This window comes from Ornithorhynchus anatinus, chromosome 2 (assembly GCF_004115215.2).
Source record: "Ornithorhynchus anatinus isolate Pmale09 chromosome 2, mOrnAna1.pri.v4, whole genome shotgun sequence".
Classification (NCBI taxonomy): Eukaryota; Metazoa; Chordata; class Mammalia; order Monotremata; family Ornithorhynchidae; genus Ornithorhynchus; species Ornithorhynchus anatinus.
In genome coordinates, this window is record NC_041729.1 from 134233696 (window position 1) to 134254677 (window position 20982).

Consider the following 20982-nt stretch of genomic DNA (forward strand, 5'->3'; position numbering starts at 1 on the left):
CAAAGTGGGGACTGAGAGTGTGAGGCCCATGTGGGACAAGGACTGTGTCCAACCCAATTTGCCTGTATCTACCCAGCACTTAGTACTGTGCCGGGCATATAGTAAACACTTAAAAAATACCATAATTATTATTTCCCTCCATATATTCCAGACCACCACTTTCTCAACATTCCAAGCATTACCAATGTCACATCTCCTCCATGAGGCTTTCCCCATTAAGCTAGCTTTTCTCCGGCTCACTCTCCCTTCTGCATCATCTATGCACTCAGATCTGTGACTTTGGAAATTTGATATTTGCCTCACCAAGAAACCCAAAGCATTTATGTGACAGCTTTAAATTACATACTATGAATTACTTATTTATTGATATCAATGTCTGTCTCCACATCTAGACTGTAAACTCGTCGTGGACAGGGAAAATACCTAATTCTGTTGTATTCTACTCTCCCAAGAGCTTAGTACAGAGCTCTGCACATTATAAGCACTTAATAAATATGATTAACTGCTTGGGAGAGTAGTGTTTAAAAAGGAACCATCAATTGATTTGCCAAGCTACCAAGGGAGTTGGCTAATCACCGCGCTTACACCTCATATACTACTATGATCAGGGAAATAAATATGGCTCTGGGAGGGGCGTTCTTTTATTTTTTTTTTTATTTCGAGGTATCTGTTAAGTGTTTACTATGTGCCAGGCACCATACTAAGCGCTAGGACAGATGCAAGCTAACCAGTCCATGTCCCACAAGGAGCTCACAGTCTTAACCCCCATCTTACAGATGAGACGACTGAGGCACAGAGAAGTGAAGTGACTTGCCTAAGGTAATACGGCAGACAAGTGGCGGGGCTGGGTTTAGAAACCAGGTCCTTCTGACTCCTGGACCCGTGATCTATCCTCTAGGGCCAGCGCGGCTCAGTAGAAAGAGCACGGGCTTAGGAGTCAGAGGTCTAATCTCGGCTCCGCCACTTGTCAGCTGTGTGACTTTGGGCAAGTCACTTAACTTCTCGGTGCCTCCGTTACCTCATCTGTAAAATGGGGATTAAGACTGTGAGCCTCCCATGGGACAACCTGATTACCCTGTATCTACCCCAGCGCTTGGCACATAGTATGCACTTAACAAATACCAATTTATTATTATTACATTAGGAGCATCACACTAAGTAGGGGGCAGGGAGTGGGGAGGAGAGGGCTTTATCAATTGTTCTCTCCTCCCTATATATATCATGGTGAATGCTACAGAAGTCAGTAAAGAAAGCACTCCTGCCATAGCAGCATTCTCAACTGGGCTAAAAACAGAATTATCCCTAGCAGTCCAACCTTCCTCCCTCACCCACTTCTCCCTCACCTGAGTGGTGAGCAGAAACCAGAACCATAAAACCATTTAAAGAAGTAAATGGACTCTACCCCATCATCTTAGGGGAGTAAACTGGAAGAGAGGAAGAGGGGCAAGGAGAATCTCCACCTCTCCAGCTTAATCGGGGTCAATTATTTGGTCCCAACTATCTTGAATAATAGAATATTATGCCTAGAAACTAAAAAGTAGCACCTACACCTAGAATGGAATACTAGGATGAAAAAATGTACCCCTCCTATATGAAAGAACTAGAGGTCTCCATCCAATCAAAATTCCATTTTCATCTAATCAAAATGAGGATTTAAAGAACAAAAAGGACAGCAAAGTACTATGTTCCAGGAATCCTCCCTCCTAGGAACTATAAAATAAATGTCTCAAAATCCTCTGGGAGAAAGGAGGCATCTAGGAGAATGAGGGGACCATGGGAAATCTGGCCAGAGCTTTCAAATCAGGACAAATGGATTCCTCTCTCTTTTTCCTCCCTAGTTCTCTTCCCAGATTCCCCTAATTGGCTGCGACTACAGTGAATTATACTCAGACCCAAGAGTGCCTGGGTGCTAATAGAATGTGTGTCTTGCATACTTATGAATATTTGCTTATGTATTTCTGGAAGTTTGTGTACTTACTGACCCCTTGCATGATTAGGGCAGTGCAAACCTTTGGATCTGGTACTGGCCTTTGTATTGAACCTTCAATTTTATAGCTACAATTTCTGTGATGGTTTAAAAATGGGTTGAGCAACTATGAACCTTGAATTCTCCCATCTTGAAACCTGGGAAATAATTTTCCCCCATGTGCCACAGCAGTTGAAATTGCAATACTGCAGTGCGGTTCTGGATTCAAGACCCAGGATATAACAAGTCACATCTTAAGACTATGTTTAAGTAGATTTAGAAACTCAGCTGGGAAGCAAGTTGGGCTTTTTTTTTTTAGAGCCTACAAACCCCCAGAAGACCCAATGCAACAAAGATATAGCTGTCAAATTACTATTATCAAAGATAATACATGTTCTCCCTCTTACTTGACTGTGAGCTGCATTTGGGAAAGTCACAACTTCTCTGGGCCACAGCTACCACATCTGTAAAATGTGGATTAAGAGTGTGATCCCCATGTGGGACAGGGACTGTGTCCAACCAGCTTGTTGTGGGCAGGGAATGTGTCTGTTTATTGTTGCATTTTACTCTCCCAAGTGCTTAGTACAATGCTCTGCACACAGTAAACGCTCAATAAATAGGACAATGAATGTATGTGCCTCTACCTCAGAGCTTAGAACAAACTGCTTGGCACACAGCTAAGAACTCAACATGTACCATAATACTATTATAATATGATATATAATAATATTATATAACACATTGTTATTATTATTATTGTGACATAGCAAAAGTGTCCAACCTGATTAGCTTGTATCTACCCCAATGCCTGATATAGTACCTGATATAAGCAAGTGCTTAACAAACGCTATTATTATAACAGGTAAACCTCAGGTTGTTGCTACGTCACAATACAAGCACCACAGATATAATAATAATAATGTTGGTATTTAAGCGCTTACTATGTGCAGAGCACTGTTCTAAGCCCTGGGGTAGATTCAGGGTAATCGGGTTGTCCCACGTGAGGCTCACAGTTAATCCCCATTTTACAGATGAGGTAACTGAGGCAGAGAGAAGTTAAGTGACTTGCCCACAGTCACAAAGCTGACAACATACAACGTGTACTGTTTGCAGGCTTATAACAGAGAGCAGTCACAAGGCCCTAAAGTTATGTCCAATTACTAGATATAATTCAATTCCTTGGTCATTACATTCTCCCCTCATCCCCAACAGTCTTTCCAGGAAATCCAGTTTGTAGTCATGGGTAACACCTGGAGAAATTATCTGAATTCTCCAGAAATCACCCCCAAAACCACCCTCAAAAACTATAATTCAAATAGGAGCACTTTTACCATATGCTACCTGATTTCCTTTTTTTTTTGGTCAGAAAATAAGTAATCATTTACCTTTTCCTCCTTGGCTCATGGAGCCGGTGTCTCGCCCACACTGCCCTTTGTTGTTGACACCAAAAGTCCAAACTTCCCCATTCTTCATTAAAACACAAGTATGAGCTTTGCCCATGGCTACCTGAGTCACAAAATGTCCTTTCAAATCTGTTACTAAACCTGGAAGAAAACAATTTATCTGGTCAGAAACACTTCTGGCTCCTTCAAAAATTGAGCAGTAAAAAAATTAATGGTAAGGATTCTTGACCTTCAAATACTGAACTTTTTAAAAAGACTTCTGAACAGGAACTCTGGACATGGTTGCCTGATAGGAGCCAAGGGATTCTGAGATAGGCTAACAGTATAAATAAAATTCAATACCGATAGAGAGGTCAAAACCCAGTAGATTTTCATAAGGCATTTTCTGGAGAAAAGGAAACTATAAATGAAGAATTCCAGGGGCAAGCTTAATGTTTGAAGGGAAGGAGAGAGATTAGATAGTAGAGGTTTGATTGGTCACCCAACGAGGAACAGAATAGATATAGATCCTACAAATGCCGAATTGCACACCGTAAGCATTCAATAAATATGACTGAATGCATGAATGACTGTGGAAATCCACACTGTGCAAAGGAAAATGTTTAAGGGTATTAAATGCTAGTATGATTCTTCCCTACCCGATCTCATCTAACTTGCCAATCACCTTTTGACCCCACCTTCCCTCTGGCCTAGAACTGCCCCCACTTCATAACCGACAGACCACCAGTCTCTCCACTTTCAAAGCCCTACTAAAATCACAACTCCTTCAAGAAAATCTTCCCTGATTAAATCCTCATTTTCCCACCCTATTCAGGCTCCCTTCTGCGTTGCCTACGTAGCACTTTTAGCACTTTGATATTTACTCCACCTCCAACGCACAGATTGCTCCCAGTAATCAGAAGAACCTGGGTTCGAATCCCAGTTCCACCTCTTGTCTGCTGTGTGACCTTGGGCAAGTCATTTCACTTCCCTGGGCCTCAGTTCCCTCATCTGTAAAATGGGGATTAAGATTGTGAGCCCCATGTGGGACAGGAACTGTGTCCAGTGGAGAAGCAGCTCAGTGGCTCAGTGGAAAGAGCACGGGCTTGGGAGTCAGAGGTCATGGGTTCTAATCCTGCTCCACCACTTGTCAGCTTTGTGACTTCTCAGTGCCTCAGTTACCTCATCTCTAAAATGGGGATTAAGACTGTGAGCCCCACGTGGGACAACCTGATCACCCTGTATCCCCCTAGCACCTAGAACAGTGCTTTGCACATCGAAAGCGCTTACAATTACTATCATTATTTATTTTGCTTCTATCTGACCTAGCACATAGTACAGTGTTTGGCACATAGAAAGTGCTTAACAAATACCACAATTATTATTATTGCAGCACTTGTACTTTGCCTCTTCCCCAAATGTTAATTTATTTTAACATCTGCCTTCCTGACTAGACTTTACGATTCTTGTGGACAGGGATCACCTCTACCAACTCTTGTACTCTTCCAAGGGTTTAAAACAGTGCTCTACATACAATGACTGCTTGATAGATCTAAAGAAAAAGTAACATGGTTTTGTTTCCCATGTAGATTTTCTAAGTGATACCTATGAGTTTCAGGTTAGGGGAGCAAATGTAGACTCTGGTAATTCCATAAACCTATAAACCATGTAACTGTAGACATGGTTTTGGCAATAAGATCCTCTTCTAGAAAAAGGACCATGTATACTAAACAGGTAGAAAAAAATATAAAGCTACTTGTATTAGGGTTTAATTCAGTCGAGCCTGTGAACACATGAGCTCCAATAAGGGGATCATAAATCCTTGCATTTTAATTCTAAATATGATTTGTAATTATCTTTGATATGGAAAACTGCTGAATAAAATCAAGGGTCTATTAGGCGTGACAGAGAGAGTGATGTCTCAGATGGATGAAGTCAGAATTTGGATCAAGACGGGGAACTGCAGAAGTGAACGAGATGGGACAAGAGCTTGAGAGCGCTGGGGGAAGTGGGATTAAAAGAAATCTTTTTTTTTTTAGAATAGCGATACCTGAACGTGTTTGAAGACAGAGGGGATGGAGACGGGGAGTGTGAGAAACTGAAGATGACAGCAAGGGCATGAAGTAGCATGGGGAAAATGTTTTTAAGAGATGAGTGGGTTTGTGGTCAGTGGAATATATTTTGTCAGCAGGTGAGATCTCTTCTTCAGAGATAGTCGGGAAGGATAGGAGAGTGGATGTAGGGGTGAACTGTGGAAGTGAGGATGAGATTTGAGGAGTTCATGCTTGATGGGTTCAAATTTATTAACAAAATTACTGGCGACATGATCAGAGCGGGAAAAGGGATGAGTTGGAGATATTGGGGGCCTCAAGAGGAAGTTAACGGTTTAGGACAATTGATGGGGAAAAGGAGCAGGGGGCTCCAAGGAGAAAGGAGGAGAAGTAATATCACCAAGCAAAAGAGAGGACAGAATTGTATCAAGCTTTGAGAAATGTGAGTGACACAAGTCTGGTGCTTGACTGCTGCCAACAACGCCCTGCGGCAAAGATAAAAGACAGCACGAAGGGTATTGTGAAGGTGATCCAAGGCTGGGGCTGATGGGGCAAAAATAACAGAGGGCCAACAAGATAGGGCTCTGATACCTGCAAACTCTGCAGACTTACCTGCCAAATATGAAACACAAGTATCAACTTACTTGAACTGTCAGAGTAAATGGCATCTTTTCCAAACATATAGAGTTCTCCATCTTTTGAAATTACAGAACTACTTCCGTTATTGCACGCCGTGTAGACCACGATTTTTCCTTCCATCTTAATAATCTTTTTAGGTTTGTAGGGCTTAGACTGACGTCTGCTCTTAGCTTTAATAAAGAAAATTGAATTCATAGGCATTTTGCAAAAGTGGGTCCTCCAAATGAAAGCAAACAGTTGAAAGGAAAAAAGGGTGACAGATTTCCAAGTGGATATACTTTTCACTGTTGACAAACCATGACAGGTCATGTTATTTTTTTACCAGCTGGTGTAAAAAATAAATTAAACTGTTTTTAAGATGAATATATATGTGTGTGTTGGACTGCAAGCTGCCCCTCATCTCTTCCCTCCTGTTAAAGAAATGATTCAATTGCTGAAAAAACACAAGAGCTTCCTGAATCACCTTTCAAAACAATTAAATAGAAAAAAGAAATAACATTATCCAACAAAATGGAGTGAGCCCATTTTTCCCTACATGCACAAAAGGCCAGTAAAATAGTTCATGTACAAGTGTTTTAAAATAAACCAGCATTTCAGAATTCTTGGATTTTATAAAATGTTGCTTTATAACTTTATTTGCCTATCATACAGGAATTAATATAAGTTAAAGCACATGAACTGAATCCTCTGTACTTAAAATAAAACAAAGAATTCATTCCACTTCAGTCAAATACATTTCAGTTTTAAACTACATGCTGAAACTCATACTTGACATTTCAAATATTTCCATGACCTCTTTGATATCCTTTCCATTTAGAACACTAAAATGATAAGAAAACTGAAACTGATAAAATGGGTTTGAAATATTTCCTAAAAAACCCCATGTAATTAGTAAAAAAAACTATTCACAAGGAGAAAATGATAAAAGGCATGATTGATAATACTCCTCCTACTCTTTTCCCTGACCCCTTCTTTTTTATTTCAAATATTTTCTAGTGGGATTTTAAGGTCTCTAATTTGGTCCTCCTTTAAAAAAAACAAAAACCTGCCTTTCTTTTTCAATCTCTCTCCACTTTTTAATGCACCTCTAGTTTTGACTTTCTTCATTAAAACTGTTGTTTGAGTCACTTTGGAATCTATGACTCTTGCCTGTCCCTCTGGCATCGACAGAAATAATAATTATGATTACGGTATTTGTTAAGTGCTGGGCACTCTGCTAAGCACTGGGGTGGATACAAGCAAATGCGACCAGACCCTCAGGCATGTAGGAGTGGTTAAGGGAGGGAGATGGGGTAGCACGGAAAGACTTCTGGGCAGCTCCCCGCTACCTCTACACACCCTAAGAGGTACCAGGGCAGGTTTCCCACTACAATGTGGGACAGACAAATAGGGTTGGACTGGAGAGTGGCAAAGATTTTTCAGACCCAATAGGAAGTCAGGCCTCAAAATTTTAAGTTGATTCTCTCATTCTCACTCATCTCCAGACTGTAAGCTCTACACTGTAAGGTCGCTGTGGGCAGGAAATGTGCCTATTTATTGTGTTGTTCACTCCCAAGAGCTTAGTACAGTGCTCTGCACACAGTAAGCACTCAATACGACGGATTCATTCATTTCCATCCTCTCTCTCTCTCTCTCTCTCTCTCTCTCTCTCTCTCTCACACACACACACAAACTCTTTCTTTTCTGTCTCTTCCATGTATGCACACTCTCTGTCACTCTCTCTCTCTCTAGAAGAGTCCATCTACTTTGTGTGTTTTCTGGAGTTCTAATGTGTCTTCCCAGTGCCAGCTAGGCAGAGAGGAATAACAAAGGTTTCCAGGGCATCTTTTGTTCTGCTTGAGAAAGAGCAGGAGGTCATTTGGAGTTTCCTGGCCATTCCCCTCCAACCTCACTTTTAGCCAGAAGCCAGAGCTGCTTCATTTTTTTTCAGCTCCCTCCCATTAGAGAAGCAGCCTGGACTAGTGGAGATAGCCTGGGCCTGGGAGTTCAGAGGACCTGGGTTCTAATTGTGGCTCCACCACTTACCTACTGTGTGACCTGGGGTAAGTCACGTCACTTGTCTGTGCCTGTTCCCTCATCTGCAAATTGGTGATTCAATACCTGTTCTCCCTCCTTCTTGGAATAGCTCCATGTGAGACTTTATCATCACATATCTACTCCAGTGCTTAGTAAAGTGCATGGCATATAGTTAGAATAAATTCATTCATTTGTTCAATCGCATTTATTGAATGATTACTGTGTGCACAGCACTGTACTAAGCACTTGGGAAAATACAACAATAACAGTGACACTCCCTGCCCATAAGGAGCTCACACAATTCTTTTTTAATATAATTATTATTATCTGGGGATACCAACTCTCCTCAATGCTTTTCATCTTTAATTTCTCTGCGTGGTCTCCCCGCCATCTTCTTCCCTTCTTTTCCTTTGAGACTGTGCCTAAAGTGGACACTCCTAGATATAGAGAAGGCACACAGCCCAAGTCCCTTCTTTTCTCAAGTAATGAATCGCTAGCACATGTACAAGAAAAGGTGACAGGAGCTGAAGAATCCAAGCAGTCTGGGGCACCTTCTCACTGTATCTCGATCTCACCTGTCTCGCTGCTACCCCTGGCCCACATCCTACCTCTGGCCTGGAATGCCCTTCCTCATCATATCCGCTAGACCATCCCACTTCCCTGCTTCAAAGCCCTACTAAAGGCACACCTCCTCCAAGAGGCCTTCCCAGACTAAGCCCCGCTTTTTCTCAGTTACCCCTCCCTTCTGCATCACCACGACACGCTCCCTCTGCTCTTCCCCCGACACGCTCCCTCTGCCCTTCCCCCGGCTCCCCGCCCCACAGCATTTATGCAAATATCTATATCTCTATTTATTTATATTGATGACCGTCTCACCCGACCTGGACTGTGATCCCAGTGTGAGCAGGGATTATCTCTCTTTATTGCTGTATTGTACTTTCCAAGTGCCTAGTACAGTACTTCACACACTAAGTCCTCAATAAATATGACTGAATGAATACATTATATATCTATATATATAATATACTAGTAGTCACAAAATACACCAAAGATTAATGTTAGGATAACCATAACAATGATAATGGAATAACCGTTAGCAACGTTGCGGATTATGGAAGAAGATAAAATGGTCTAGCCATACAGTCACCATGAATCAGAAACAACTCAACGGCATTTGATAGTATATATGGATATACTAGAGAGGCAGGGTGGCCCAGTAGATAGAGCACGGGCCTGGGAGTCAGAAGGTCATGGGTTCTAATACCGGCTCCACCACATGTCTACTGGAGGAACTTGGGCAAGTTACTTTACTTCTCTGTGCCTCAGTTACCTTGTCTGTAAAATGGGGATTGAGACTGTGGGCCCCACATGGGACAGGGACCGTGTCCAATCTGATTTGCTTGTATCCACCCCATAGCACTTAGTACAGTGTCTGGCACACTGGAAGCATTTAAATACCATAATCATTATCATATACACACACACACACATGTATGTGGGTTAATATATATGATAAATGAAAGGAATTTTGAAATATCCCAACTGAATGACCAGGGTACCACTGAAACTTACTTGATTCTCCATCTTCTCCCTTACTCGCCGACCCTGTAAAAAATATGCTTCCATCCTCTGCCACCAACAAGGCGTGCGAACCATCATGTCCCACTGAGAACTGGACAATCTTTGGAGATTTTGTTATCGGTAGTTCAACCCATTTTCCTGCCGAAGGACCGCCCTGCTTGATTCCGAGGCTCTGGTATTTGCCTGTATAATATATCTAAGAAAAAGAAAGGTGAATTATTTTCCCCGATGTTTAAAAGGCAGCAGAAATTCAGAAAGAAGAATCCAAGAGAAGACAAACACATCAGATGAGGAAAGAAAAACAGGATTCTGCAAAGGTTTCTGACCCTGCCACCAGAAAGCCACTTTGATATCCACTCCCGGAGATCTAGTTTGTAAGCCCCTCTAGACTGCAAGCTCGCTGTGGACGGGGAATGTGTCTAATGTTGTATTGTATTCTCCCAAGCGCTTAGTATAGTTCTCTGCACAGAGTAAGTGTTCAAAAAATATGACTGAATACATGAATGAATACCTGAACATCTCTAAGGCTGCCAAGCTAACAGTGCAGATGGCTTATTTCACTGACTCTTTTCCATGACATTTCTAAAAGAGGTAGGTTATTTCAGGAATAATCGAATCTCCTCCTGCCTCCAGGATGTCTCCACCTGAATGTCCGCGCGCCACCTAAAGCTCAACATGTCCAAGACTGAGATCCTTATCTTCCCTCCTAAACCCTGTCCTCTCCCTGACTTTCCCGTCACTATGGATGGCACTACCATCCTTCCCATCTCACAAGCCCACAACCTTGGTGTCATCATTGACTCTCGCTGCTTCAGTCTATATTTCACTCTGTTGCCCAGACTATCTTGCTAAAGAAACGCTCTAGGTATGTCACTCCCCTCCTTAAAAATCTCCAGTGGTTACCTATCAAACTTCGCATGAAGCAAAAACTCACTATTGGCTTTAAAGCTCTCCCTCACCTTGCACCCTCCTACCTCACCTCCCTTCTCTCCTTCTACAGCCCAGCCCGCATACTCCGCTCCTCTGCCGCTAACCTCCTCACTGGGCCTCGTTCTCGCCTGTCCCGCCATCCATGTCCAACCGCTGTCCTGGAATGCCCTCCCTCCTCACATCCGCTAAACTTACTCCCTTCCCCTCTTCAAAGCCTTACTGAGGGCTCACCTCCTCCATGAGGCCTTCCCAGACTGAGCCCCCCTTTTCCTCTGCTTCTCCTCCCCTCCCCATCGCCCCTCCTCCCTCCCTCTGCTCTACTCCCTTCCCACGGGACTTATGTATATTTGTACAGATGTATTATTCTACTTATTTTATTAATGATGTGTATATACCTATAATTCTATTTATCTATTCTGATGCTATTGATGCCTGTCTACTTGTTTTGTTGTCTGTCTCCCCCTTCTAGATTGTGAGCCCGTTGTTGGGTAGGGACTGTATCTGTTGCTGAATTGTACTTTCCAAGCACTCTACAGTGCTCTGCACACAGTAAGCACTCAATAAATATGACTGAATGAATGAATTATCCGGTTTGTATCTGAGAAGGAAGATACAGAGGCTAGTCGAACAGACAATGGACAACTGTCCAACCAGAGAGGTAGATCGGAGGCAGGATGAAATTTTAAGCCCCAGGTCAGTCGGTCAATCGTTTTTATTGAGCACTTACCGTATGCAGAGCAGTGTACTAAGTGCTGGGGGAAATACAATATAACACTATAACGGACATATTCCCTGCCCACAATGAACTTACAGTCTAGGAGGGGAGACAGACATTAATAGAAATAAATAAATAACAGATTTGTACATAAGGGTTGTAGAAGCTGGGAGGGGGAATGAATAAAGGGAGCATGTCAGGCAATGCAGAAAGGAGTGGGAGAAGAGGACAGGAGGGCTCAGTTGGGGAAGGCCTCTTGGAGGAGGTGTGTCTTCAATCACGCTTTGAGAGGAGCCGAATCTGTTGCCAAATTGTACATTCCAAGTGCTTAGTACAGTGCTCTGCACATAGTAAGCGCTCACTAAATACTACTGAATGAATGAATGAATTCGCTCCCTTAGCTTCACCTACCACCCCTATGAAAATGATTCCCAAATCTAATCTCCAGCTCTGATCTCTTTCCCTCTCTGCAGTTTTGCATTTGCTCCTGCCTTCAAATTCAATCATTCATTCATTCACTTGTATTTATCAAGTACTTTGTGCTAAATAAATACTAAATACTCTTTCCCTCTTCAAAGCCCTACTGAGAGCTCACCTCCTCCAAGAGACCTTCCCAGACTGAGCTTCCCCTTTTCCCTCTGCTCCCTCTCCTCCCTCTCTGCTCACTCCCCCTTCCCCCCTTCACCTCCCCTCAGTTAAGCCCCCTTTCTCTCTGCTCCTCCCCCTCTACCTTCCCCTCCCTTCAGCACTGTGCTCATTTGTATATATTTTTATTACCCTATTTATTTTGTTAATGAGGTATACATCCCCTTGATTCTATTTATCGTGATTATGTTGTCTTGTTTTTGTTCGTCTGTAGATTAGACTGTAAGCCCGTCATTGGGCAGGGATGGTCTCAATCTGTTTCCAAATTGTACATTCCAAGCACTTAGTACAGTGCGCTGTACATAGTAAGCACTCAATAAATACTATTGAATGAATGAATGAAAAAGGTGGGGACATAAGGCTTTGAGAGATCATTTGGGACTTTCAAACAGTTGCTATCAAAGCTTGGCACCACACAGGAAGGACTTCCACTGCTCAGTGTAAGCAGATCACATCAGTGACTTTTCCTCTAGGCTTCAAGATGGCTGTGGGCAGGGACCGTGCTGCTTAGTACAGTGCTCTGCACACAGTAAGCACTCAATAAATACCTCTGACTGAAGAAGTGGCAGAACGTGGGGCAATGGAAACCTTCTTGGAAAATTCCTATTTAGTTATTTCAACACACTCAGGAGTGAGTCCATGAAGAAGGAGTCTAAAGATGGAGATGGGGCAAGCTTCGTCTTCGGTCATTAGTTACAGGGTTGTTTCCAGTTTGCCTCTACAGCCATTCTTGTCGCCTGGGCTGCCTTACTCTCACTAGGATCTTGGCTAAAGGTGGATAGAGCAAGAGCCTAAATACTCTCTTCTGATCACCCCACAAGTAATGCCTGCCTGCTCCTTGCACAATAATAGTTCAGACACTTGAAACAATTTCACTGCACAAACTGAACTATTTCTGGTCTTCCGCATCTGCCGAAAAGAATTTCAGTCACGTCTGGCTGAACGGCAATCCGGGCTGGTCGGTCGTATGACGACGGAGCCTGTTTGCCAGAATGTCGCTGTGTCCTGCAGTTTCTAAATGGTCATGGGGTCAGTCCCACCTCCTGATAGCTTCTTTATAAGGATCCTTGAATGGGTTTCTCCTCATTTGTTCATTTGATAAATGGTCACTTGCTTGCATGTTCCTTTGAGAATGGATCCACCTTGGGATGATGTTAGCTTGTGAGCACCTTGAAGGCCAGGGTCTGTATTCTTTTCCAGCAATAGTATAGTCCTCTGCACACAGTAAGCACTAAATAAATATTATTACTACTACTGCTTTACCTAATAATATCCACTCCAACTCTTCCCCTAGCCTTTCTTCATCAGTATAAAAATTACATTGGCATCCTTGAAGTTCTGTGGCATTTTCTCCATGCTCCATATATTGAGAAAAAGAGAGTGCAGACATAAAAGGATATAGTATGGTATCCTACACACCATAAATGCTCAATAAATATCATTGATTGCTAAATTCCCTAGTCTGCCTATACATTTTTGGACCAATACCATTGGATTCAGAGGTTTTCCATAACTCCTGGCTTCTACTTTATTTGTGTTAAGTGTTTACTATTGATAAGCACTGTTCTAAGCGCTGGGGTAGTACAAGTTAATCAGGTTGGACACCGTCCCTGCTCCACATGAGACTCACCCGTGGCTCAGTGGACAGAGCACGGGCTTGGGAGTCAGAGGTCATGAGTTCGAATCCCGGATCTGCCACTTGTCAGCTGTGTAACTGTGGGCAAGTCACTTCACTTCTCTGGGCCTTAGTTACCTCATCTGTAAAATGGGGATTAACTGTGAGCCTCACGTGGGACAACTTGATTACCCTGTATCTAACCCAGCGCTTAGAACAGTGCTGGGCACATAGTAAGTGCTTAACAAATACCAACATTATTATTATTAAAGTAGGAGTAGGACTTAATCCCCGTTTCACCGATATCGTAACCGAGGCCCAGAGATGTTAAGTGACTTGCACAAGGTCACACAGCAGACACGTGGCAGAGACAGAATTGGAACCCAGGTTTTCTGACTCCCAAGGTTTGTGTTCACCCTACCAGGCCATTCTGCTTCTACTCTGGGCGTTACTTCCTCCGACTACAGCCAGGCCATGCCACACATCATGGTTGATCTCCTATGCCACTGAAGGTGTATAGGATGGGTTCTCTCTGTTTGTGAATGGGGTTGTTTCATCTGTATCAATCAATCAATCAATGGTATTGATTGAGCACTTACTATGTGCATAACACTGTACTAAGCACTCGGGAGAGGACAACAGAACAATATCACAGGCACATTCCCTGCCCACGACAAGCAGTGCCAGAGGAGCGTCTATGGGGGCAAAAAGCTTCTTTTCTCGAAGAGTAAAAGCACTTAGTTTGACGACCAACCAACTGATGGGTATTTACTGAGCTCCCGCGTGCAGAGCATTGGCATCGGCCCTTCAGAGAGTACGACAAAAGGAAGAGATTTCATCCCTGCCCTCGGAAGTTTACAGTTTAAGCGTGGGGAAACGGGCAGAAACAGATTATTTACAAATTGACTGACAGCAAGAATAGCTCAGGATAAATTAATAAATGAAGGCAACCATCATAAATCAACCCATATAGGTAAGTTTGCAAAACAAGTGTTTATTCATTAAATAGTATTTATTGAGCGCTTACTATGTGCAGAGGACTGTTTCTACACAGATGCTTACAGTGTGATGGTCTCGAATCCAAATGAAAGTGCCAAAAGACAGAGTAAACAATGGGGCTGCATATCTTATCACAGCCAACAGCCAATTAACGTCTGTCTCCCTCTTCTAGACTGTGAGCTTGTTGTGAGCAGGAATGGTCTGCTTGGATTTATTGTACTCTCCCAAGCGCTTAATTGCTTGGCACACAGTAAGCGCTCAATAAACACAACTGAATGACTGAAGGAACAGATGTTTTGTCTGCAGATCAAAAGATTCAGCGAAAGTGCAGGAAGCAGACTCAAGACCTCTACAATGTACCACTGACTTTAGCCAACGTGATTTTCCTATGAAATTCATTCAAATTCTTTGGCTAATCCACAAGAAAATGGTTGGGGCAGTCAAATTTCGAGGTGCGTTCAGCTTGACCATGGCCCCACCTTTCCCCAACAATCAAGTGAAACAGCGTGGCTTAATGGCTGAAGTACAGGTCTGTGAGTCAGAAGGATCTGGGTTCTAATCCCAGCCCCGGCACTTCTCTGCTGTGTGACCTTGGGCAAGTCACTTCACTTCTCTGGGCCTCAGGGACCTCATCTCTAAAATGGGGATTGAAACGGTGGAGCCCCATGTGAGACAGGGATTGCGTCCAACCTGATAAGCTTGTATCTACCCCAGTGCTTAGAATAGTGCTGGACACATAGTAAGCACGTAACAAGTACGATTATTATCATCATCATTATTAATCAATCAGTCAATGGTATTTCTGTGAACAGAGCATTGTGCTAGGCACGTTGGACAGTACAATGTAACAGAGTTGGTAGACATGTACCCTGCCCATAACGTGCTTGCACGACGCCCTGACCAGCCAAGAATGAAAAAGAAAAAATGAATGTTATTTTCAATCACATATTTGGAGCCATGACTACAGCAAGGCTTCCCCTAACAAGCTGGAGGATAGAACTGTACACAGCTTGACTTCCAGTGGGCTTTCCTTCCTCCTTCCCACCACCACTGGAGAGAGAAGGAGGACCTGAAAACCTCCTTCTCCTTGTCAACTCCCCCCTAACCCTCCATCCCCATATATGATGATTAGCCAAGACACTGGGAGAAGTCAAAAATATTATTAAAGTTTCCTGCTTGGTAGAATGCCAGCTAGCAAGAACAGAACTAAGCATTGATTAACTGAAAAATACAGAATTCTTAATTGGGTCAACATTTACTCTCCTTGCTACTAAAGACCTTTATGTGTTTGTGAGATTTGATTACATCTCAACGGAAGGTAAGTAGCAGTGACATTTATTTAGACACGCTTGGTTCGACGCTTTGAAAGAGATCCTCTAGACAGCAAGCTCGTTGTGGGCAGGGAACTTGCTAAGCACTTGGGAGAATACAGTCCAACAGAGTGGGTAAGCATGTTCCAACTCTGTTATACTGTACTCTCCCAAGTGCTTAGGACAGTGCTCTGCCCACAGTAAACACTCAATAAATATCGTCGATGACAATCATGATGATGTTTGGGAAATAGAGAATAACCCATTGCCTCCATTCTCTGCCCACGATGAATTTACATGGGATGGGGAAGATAAGGAAAAATATGAAAAGAAAGCCAAAAGATAACGACACTGCAATGGTTAATACTGTGGCCTGTTGCAAATGGTCATTTGTTAAGGAAATAAAAGCCAGTAGGAAAAACTGTCAATACCTTTCCACTAGCAGTTTTCATAAGTGCAAACTCTCTTCCTGCTCCCAAAACAGCGGATTCCTCATCAAATCCTGTACCTAAGAATATAACAAAATGGCTGAATGATTAATGCTGCTGCTCCTGCAACTCATTATAAATGGCTGGACAGACTCCATTAGTTATTTACATGAGAGAAAAAAGATTCAAACACTATAGAAAACTAATCAGAAATAATTCAAGTGTTTGTACACGTAAATACTACAGCAAAAAGCAAAATAAAAAACATGATTTAGTGTAGCCTTGGCTGAATCATATTATATGAGCTAATCTTCTCTAGGGAAGCATAAGGAATAGACCATTTTTTCTTCGGCTCTTACTCATTAGGAAAAAAAGTCTTTCAAAAATCTATACGTACATGTTGCAATCTACATGCATAGATTTCAATATTTATTCACAGTCAGAAACTAAACTGTTTTCTAGAAACATCTATTAAGATCAAGTTTCAGGAATGCTCTGCTAATTTAACCTCATGGAAAGGAAAGTTTATACATTCATCTCTACGGCATTTGTCAGAGAAACAAGCCTAGAAATTCAAGTCAGTGTTATTGCCACTGTTAATATCTTCAAACATTTGTATTTTAAAGACCTAAATGCAGTGGTGATGTGGTTAACACAGCATCACAGCTCCAGGCAATCCCTGGATGCTGAAAATACCAACCTTCAAAACACGGGAAAATAGATACTGTGCTGCAAAGTACAGGAGATTCAAATTGGCAAGAGGCACCAACAGTCTGTATAAGGCCCACTAAATCAAGACTTAAGTCAGTGCTTTGCACACAGTAAATGCTCCATAAATACAACTGAATGAATGAAAGACATCCTGTGATTTAGGAGCCCCTGTCATGGTGTTCTGTGAGCTTTTCTGAAATCAGTTTGGGCCTTAAAGAAATTGGGTCATGGGTTTTCAAATAATTTTGGTGGGTTTATCAATTTTTTGGAAACCACCCATTTTAAACTGGGGACTGAAACCTTGTCGGGCAAGGCACGGTGATGTTTTCATGCGCGGAAAAGGCGAACAGAATGAAATTTGGAGGAACTGGTTTACAGAGCCAATCTTAACATCTGTACACCCATTCGCATGGCCTACTTCTTTGTGAAACTAGTGCCTTTTCAATGGCTCCTCATTCCCTTCCCTGCATAGTGACAGTTGTTTTACATGCCTCGTTCTCCACCCTCCTAATTGCAATCCACCCTCTGAAATGCAACCCCTATTGGCCAACGGTTAGGCTGGATTAATCCTCCTGACCCACCGAGGCCGAGGGCTAATCTGTTTTATGGGGCCTCCAGATGCCATGTGATGCAATCTGTGGAAGCACAAAGGTCTAGTGGATAGCGCGCGGGCCTGGGAGTCAGAAGGACCTGGGGTCTAATCCCTCCTCTACCACTTATCTGCTGTGGCACCTTGGGCAAGTCACTTCATTTCTCTGGGCCTCAGTTACCTCATCCATAAAACGGGAATTAAGACTATGAGCCCCATATGGGACAGGGACCCAAACCTGATTAGCTCGTATCTACCTCAGTGCTTGACACAGAGTAAGTGCTTAACAAATACCATCATCATTATTATTACGTGGTATCTTAACTCTACTAGACATGGTGCAATGTGGCTACAGTTACCCCTCTACAATGGTTTTGTAGCAAGAAGTCAAAAATTGAATTATAAGACTATTAGAAAATTACTGAAAACAACCACTTATGTGTAATGAAATAAAGGAGAAAATTCATAAATATTCTTAATAACCAGGAAGTATAACTAAAAAAGAGCTCCAATCTGTAATCTTACTTATAATATGTAAGTCTTTTTCCAGATCAAATAATGAGATTCCACAGGCATGTAAGCATTTCCGTGCAAGTTTGAGCTGCAATTCTTGTTGAAGAACAGGTTCCGTGCTTGTTGCGAATATTCGAACGACAAAGCCATCCTGTCAAAAACAAAATAGTCAAGGCACTAAATGAATTGGTCTGGATTTTATCCTTTTTCCCAGGAGACAGAGACCAATCTTGGGAGCCAGAACTAAGCCAAGTATCATAGGACGTAAGAGCTTCTAGAGCATCTGGTCTAGTTTTCGATCTCTTTCACTGCAAACCACTTCCAGGAAAGTCATTACTGTAATGCTAGTGTACTCTCACAAACGTTCTGCACCCGGAAGGACTCACTAAACCCTAAGTAAATGATGGGAGAAACTGGGGCCCAGCAAAATAGTTCACAGGAATTCCAAACCCTCTGCTTATTTTTGCCATTATACATATATATATGCGTATAAGATATATGTGTTATGCTTTACCATGTGCTAGGCACATTACTAAGCACTGTAATCGATGCAAATGAATCACGTTGGACGCAATCCCTGTCCCACATGGGGCTCACAGTCTTAAGCCCCAATTTACAGATGAGTTATATGTATATGTGTATATACATGTACATACACATATATAGAGAGATTTGCACAATTCGATTTTTCTCATATGTACAAAATGTGCCATTCTTCACGTCTGCTATTTTCACATGTTTTTATTCCACTTGCTATGCTCTTATGAGACCAGATGCTTTCACTTTGATTGATTTTAGAGAAAATTTAGGGCTTTCCAAAATGTACTCTTCATTTTTTTTCACATTTTCTCCGGGATTTTCTGTTCATCACAAAGGACACTCAACATAAATCGACTTAATTCTCCAACTAACTCTGGCTTCCAAGGGGGAAGGGACTTTAAGCGTGATCCTTGACTAATGGTGAGTTTCAGGTTTCTGATTAAAATGAATCCCTTTACCCAAACTGTCACATCTGGACTTTCACTCATTTTAATCTATTAGTAAATAAATTGGGGAACAAAGTCTGGAACTCCCTCACCCTTCAAACCCGCCAGAACACACTTCTCTCCATATTCAAATCCCTTCTGAAAACCCACCTACTTCCATGACACATTCTCCAATTCAGCTCTGCCTTCCCAAGTCACATCCTTTCAACAGCTGCCCTTCGCACTTTATATTTATACGTCTTCCCACTTGCTCATACTCTCAACATAGAAACTTACTCTTATCTATCCTTCCAGATTTGGGCTTTCAACAGCCATACCGTTTTGCTGATGTCTTGTGACTGCCAGTCTCCTGATTTTGAAGGCAGGGACCATGTCTGTAACTTTTTTTTTAAAATGGTATTTGTTAAGCCTTAACATGTGCTAAGCGCTGGAATCGATACAAGTTAATCAGGTTGGACCCAATCCCTGTCCCACATGGGGCTCACCATCTTAAGCCCCAGTCTGTACAGATGAGGTAACTGAGGCACAGAGAAGTAAGTGACTTGCTCTAGATCACATAGATCCTTCTGACTTCCAGGCCTACACTCTATCCATTAGGCCTCACGGCTTCTCTACTAACTCAATTACACCCCCAAGAATTTAGTACTGTGTTCTGTACATACCAGGTGCTCAATACTATTGATCATCAATTGTTTCTACTCTGATCCAGCTATCTGCTGACAACGTTGCTCTGTCTACGTCAACTATGAGAAACAACACGGCTTAGTGGATAGAGAACTGGCCTGGGAGTCAGAGGTCATGGGTTCTAATCCCCACTCTACCACTTGTCTGCTGTGTGTCTGTGGCCGCATCACTTCACTTCTCTAAATCTCAGTTACCTCATCTGTAAAATGGGGATTGAGACTGTGAGCCCTACGTGGGACAGGGACTGTGTCCAACATGATTAACTTGTTTTTGCCCTACCACTTAGAATAGTGGTTAGCAAATACTAAGTGGTTATACCATAATTATTAATATTACTATTAACTACAAAGAGCTTGTACAAATTCTTGCTTCCTGCCCTGGCTCTGGCTCCAAAATGATCTTGTTGGACTCGGTCCTGCAGCCTCCTTGAGTTCCAATGTCTTATTCATCCTGCCCCCACGAGGGTCACCGCCTCCATTCATTCTGTTGCCACCCAGAGTCAACCAATCAATCCACCAATGCTATTAATTAATAATGTTTTTGAACGCTTACTGTACACAGAACACTCTAAGTATTTGGGAGAGTACAAAATGACAGAATTAGCAGACACGTTTCCTGCTCACACTGAGCTTACCACCTAGAAGCAATTAACCATATCAACTGCACAATCCATGGTATTTATTGAGCGCTTACTATGTGCAGAGCATGCATTAAGCACTTGGGAGAGTAAGATACAACAGACTTAGCAGACGCGTTCCCTACCCAGCTTCCAGGCTGGAGAGGGAGACAGATATGAATATGAATAGACAATTAGCAGAGGCTGACCTCTGAGCTTAAAGCTGCTGCCTGTTGCCCCTCAAGAGGCTGCCTCTTTCCTGCTAACCCCCGTCTCCACCCCCAAGCAGCTACCTCTTTTCGACTGTACCCCCTCTGGGCTTCTGCCTTGCCCCCAAGGTTAGCAGGACAACAAGTAGCCTCTGGCTAGACCTCCCCAAGCCCCTTCAGGGTCAAAAAATTCCAGTGGTGGCCCACCCACCTTGACTTCCAACAGAAACTCCTCAGCATTGGCTTTAAAGCACTCAGTCACCTTGCTCCCTTCTACCTCACCTCACTTCTCTCCTTCTACAACCCGTCATGCACACTTTGCTCCTCTTGTGCCAACCTTCTAACTGTGCCTCCATCTCGTCTGTCTCACTGCCGATCCTTAGCCTGGAATGACCCC

The 20982-nt window shown here is 42.7% G+C and overlaps 1 protein-coding gene across 12 annotated transcripts in view; it reads right to left on the reverse strand.

Moving 5' to 3' along the window:
• MYCBP2 (MYC binding protein 2) overlaps positions 1 to 20982 on the reverse strand; it is a 311532-nt gene that overhangs the window by 184682 nt on the left and 105868 nt on the right. For all 12 annotated transcript variants that reach the window (XM_029055680.1, XM_029055702.1, XM_029055705.1 and 9 more), the window contains exons 10-14: positions 18103 to 18241; positions 16281 to 16357; positions 9627 to 9831; positions 6044 to 6208; positions 3352 to 3510 (exon numbers count right to left, since the gene is read on the reverse strand). In XM_029055680.1, coding sequence (XP_028911513.1) covers positions 3352 to 3510; positions 6044 to 6208; positions 9627 to 9831; positions 16281 to 16357; positions 18103 to 18241 — 745 coding nt within the window. The remainder of the gene's footprint in view (positions 1 to 3351; positions 3511 to 6043; positions 6209 to 9626; positions 9832 to 16280; positions 16358 to 18102; positions 18242 to 20982) is intronic.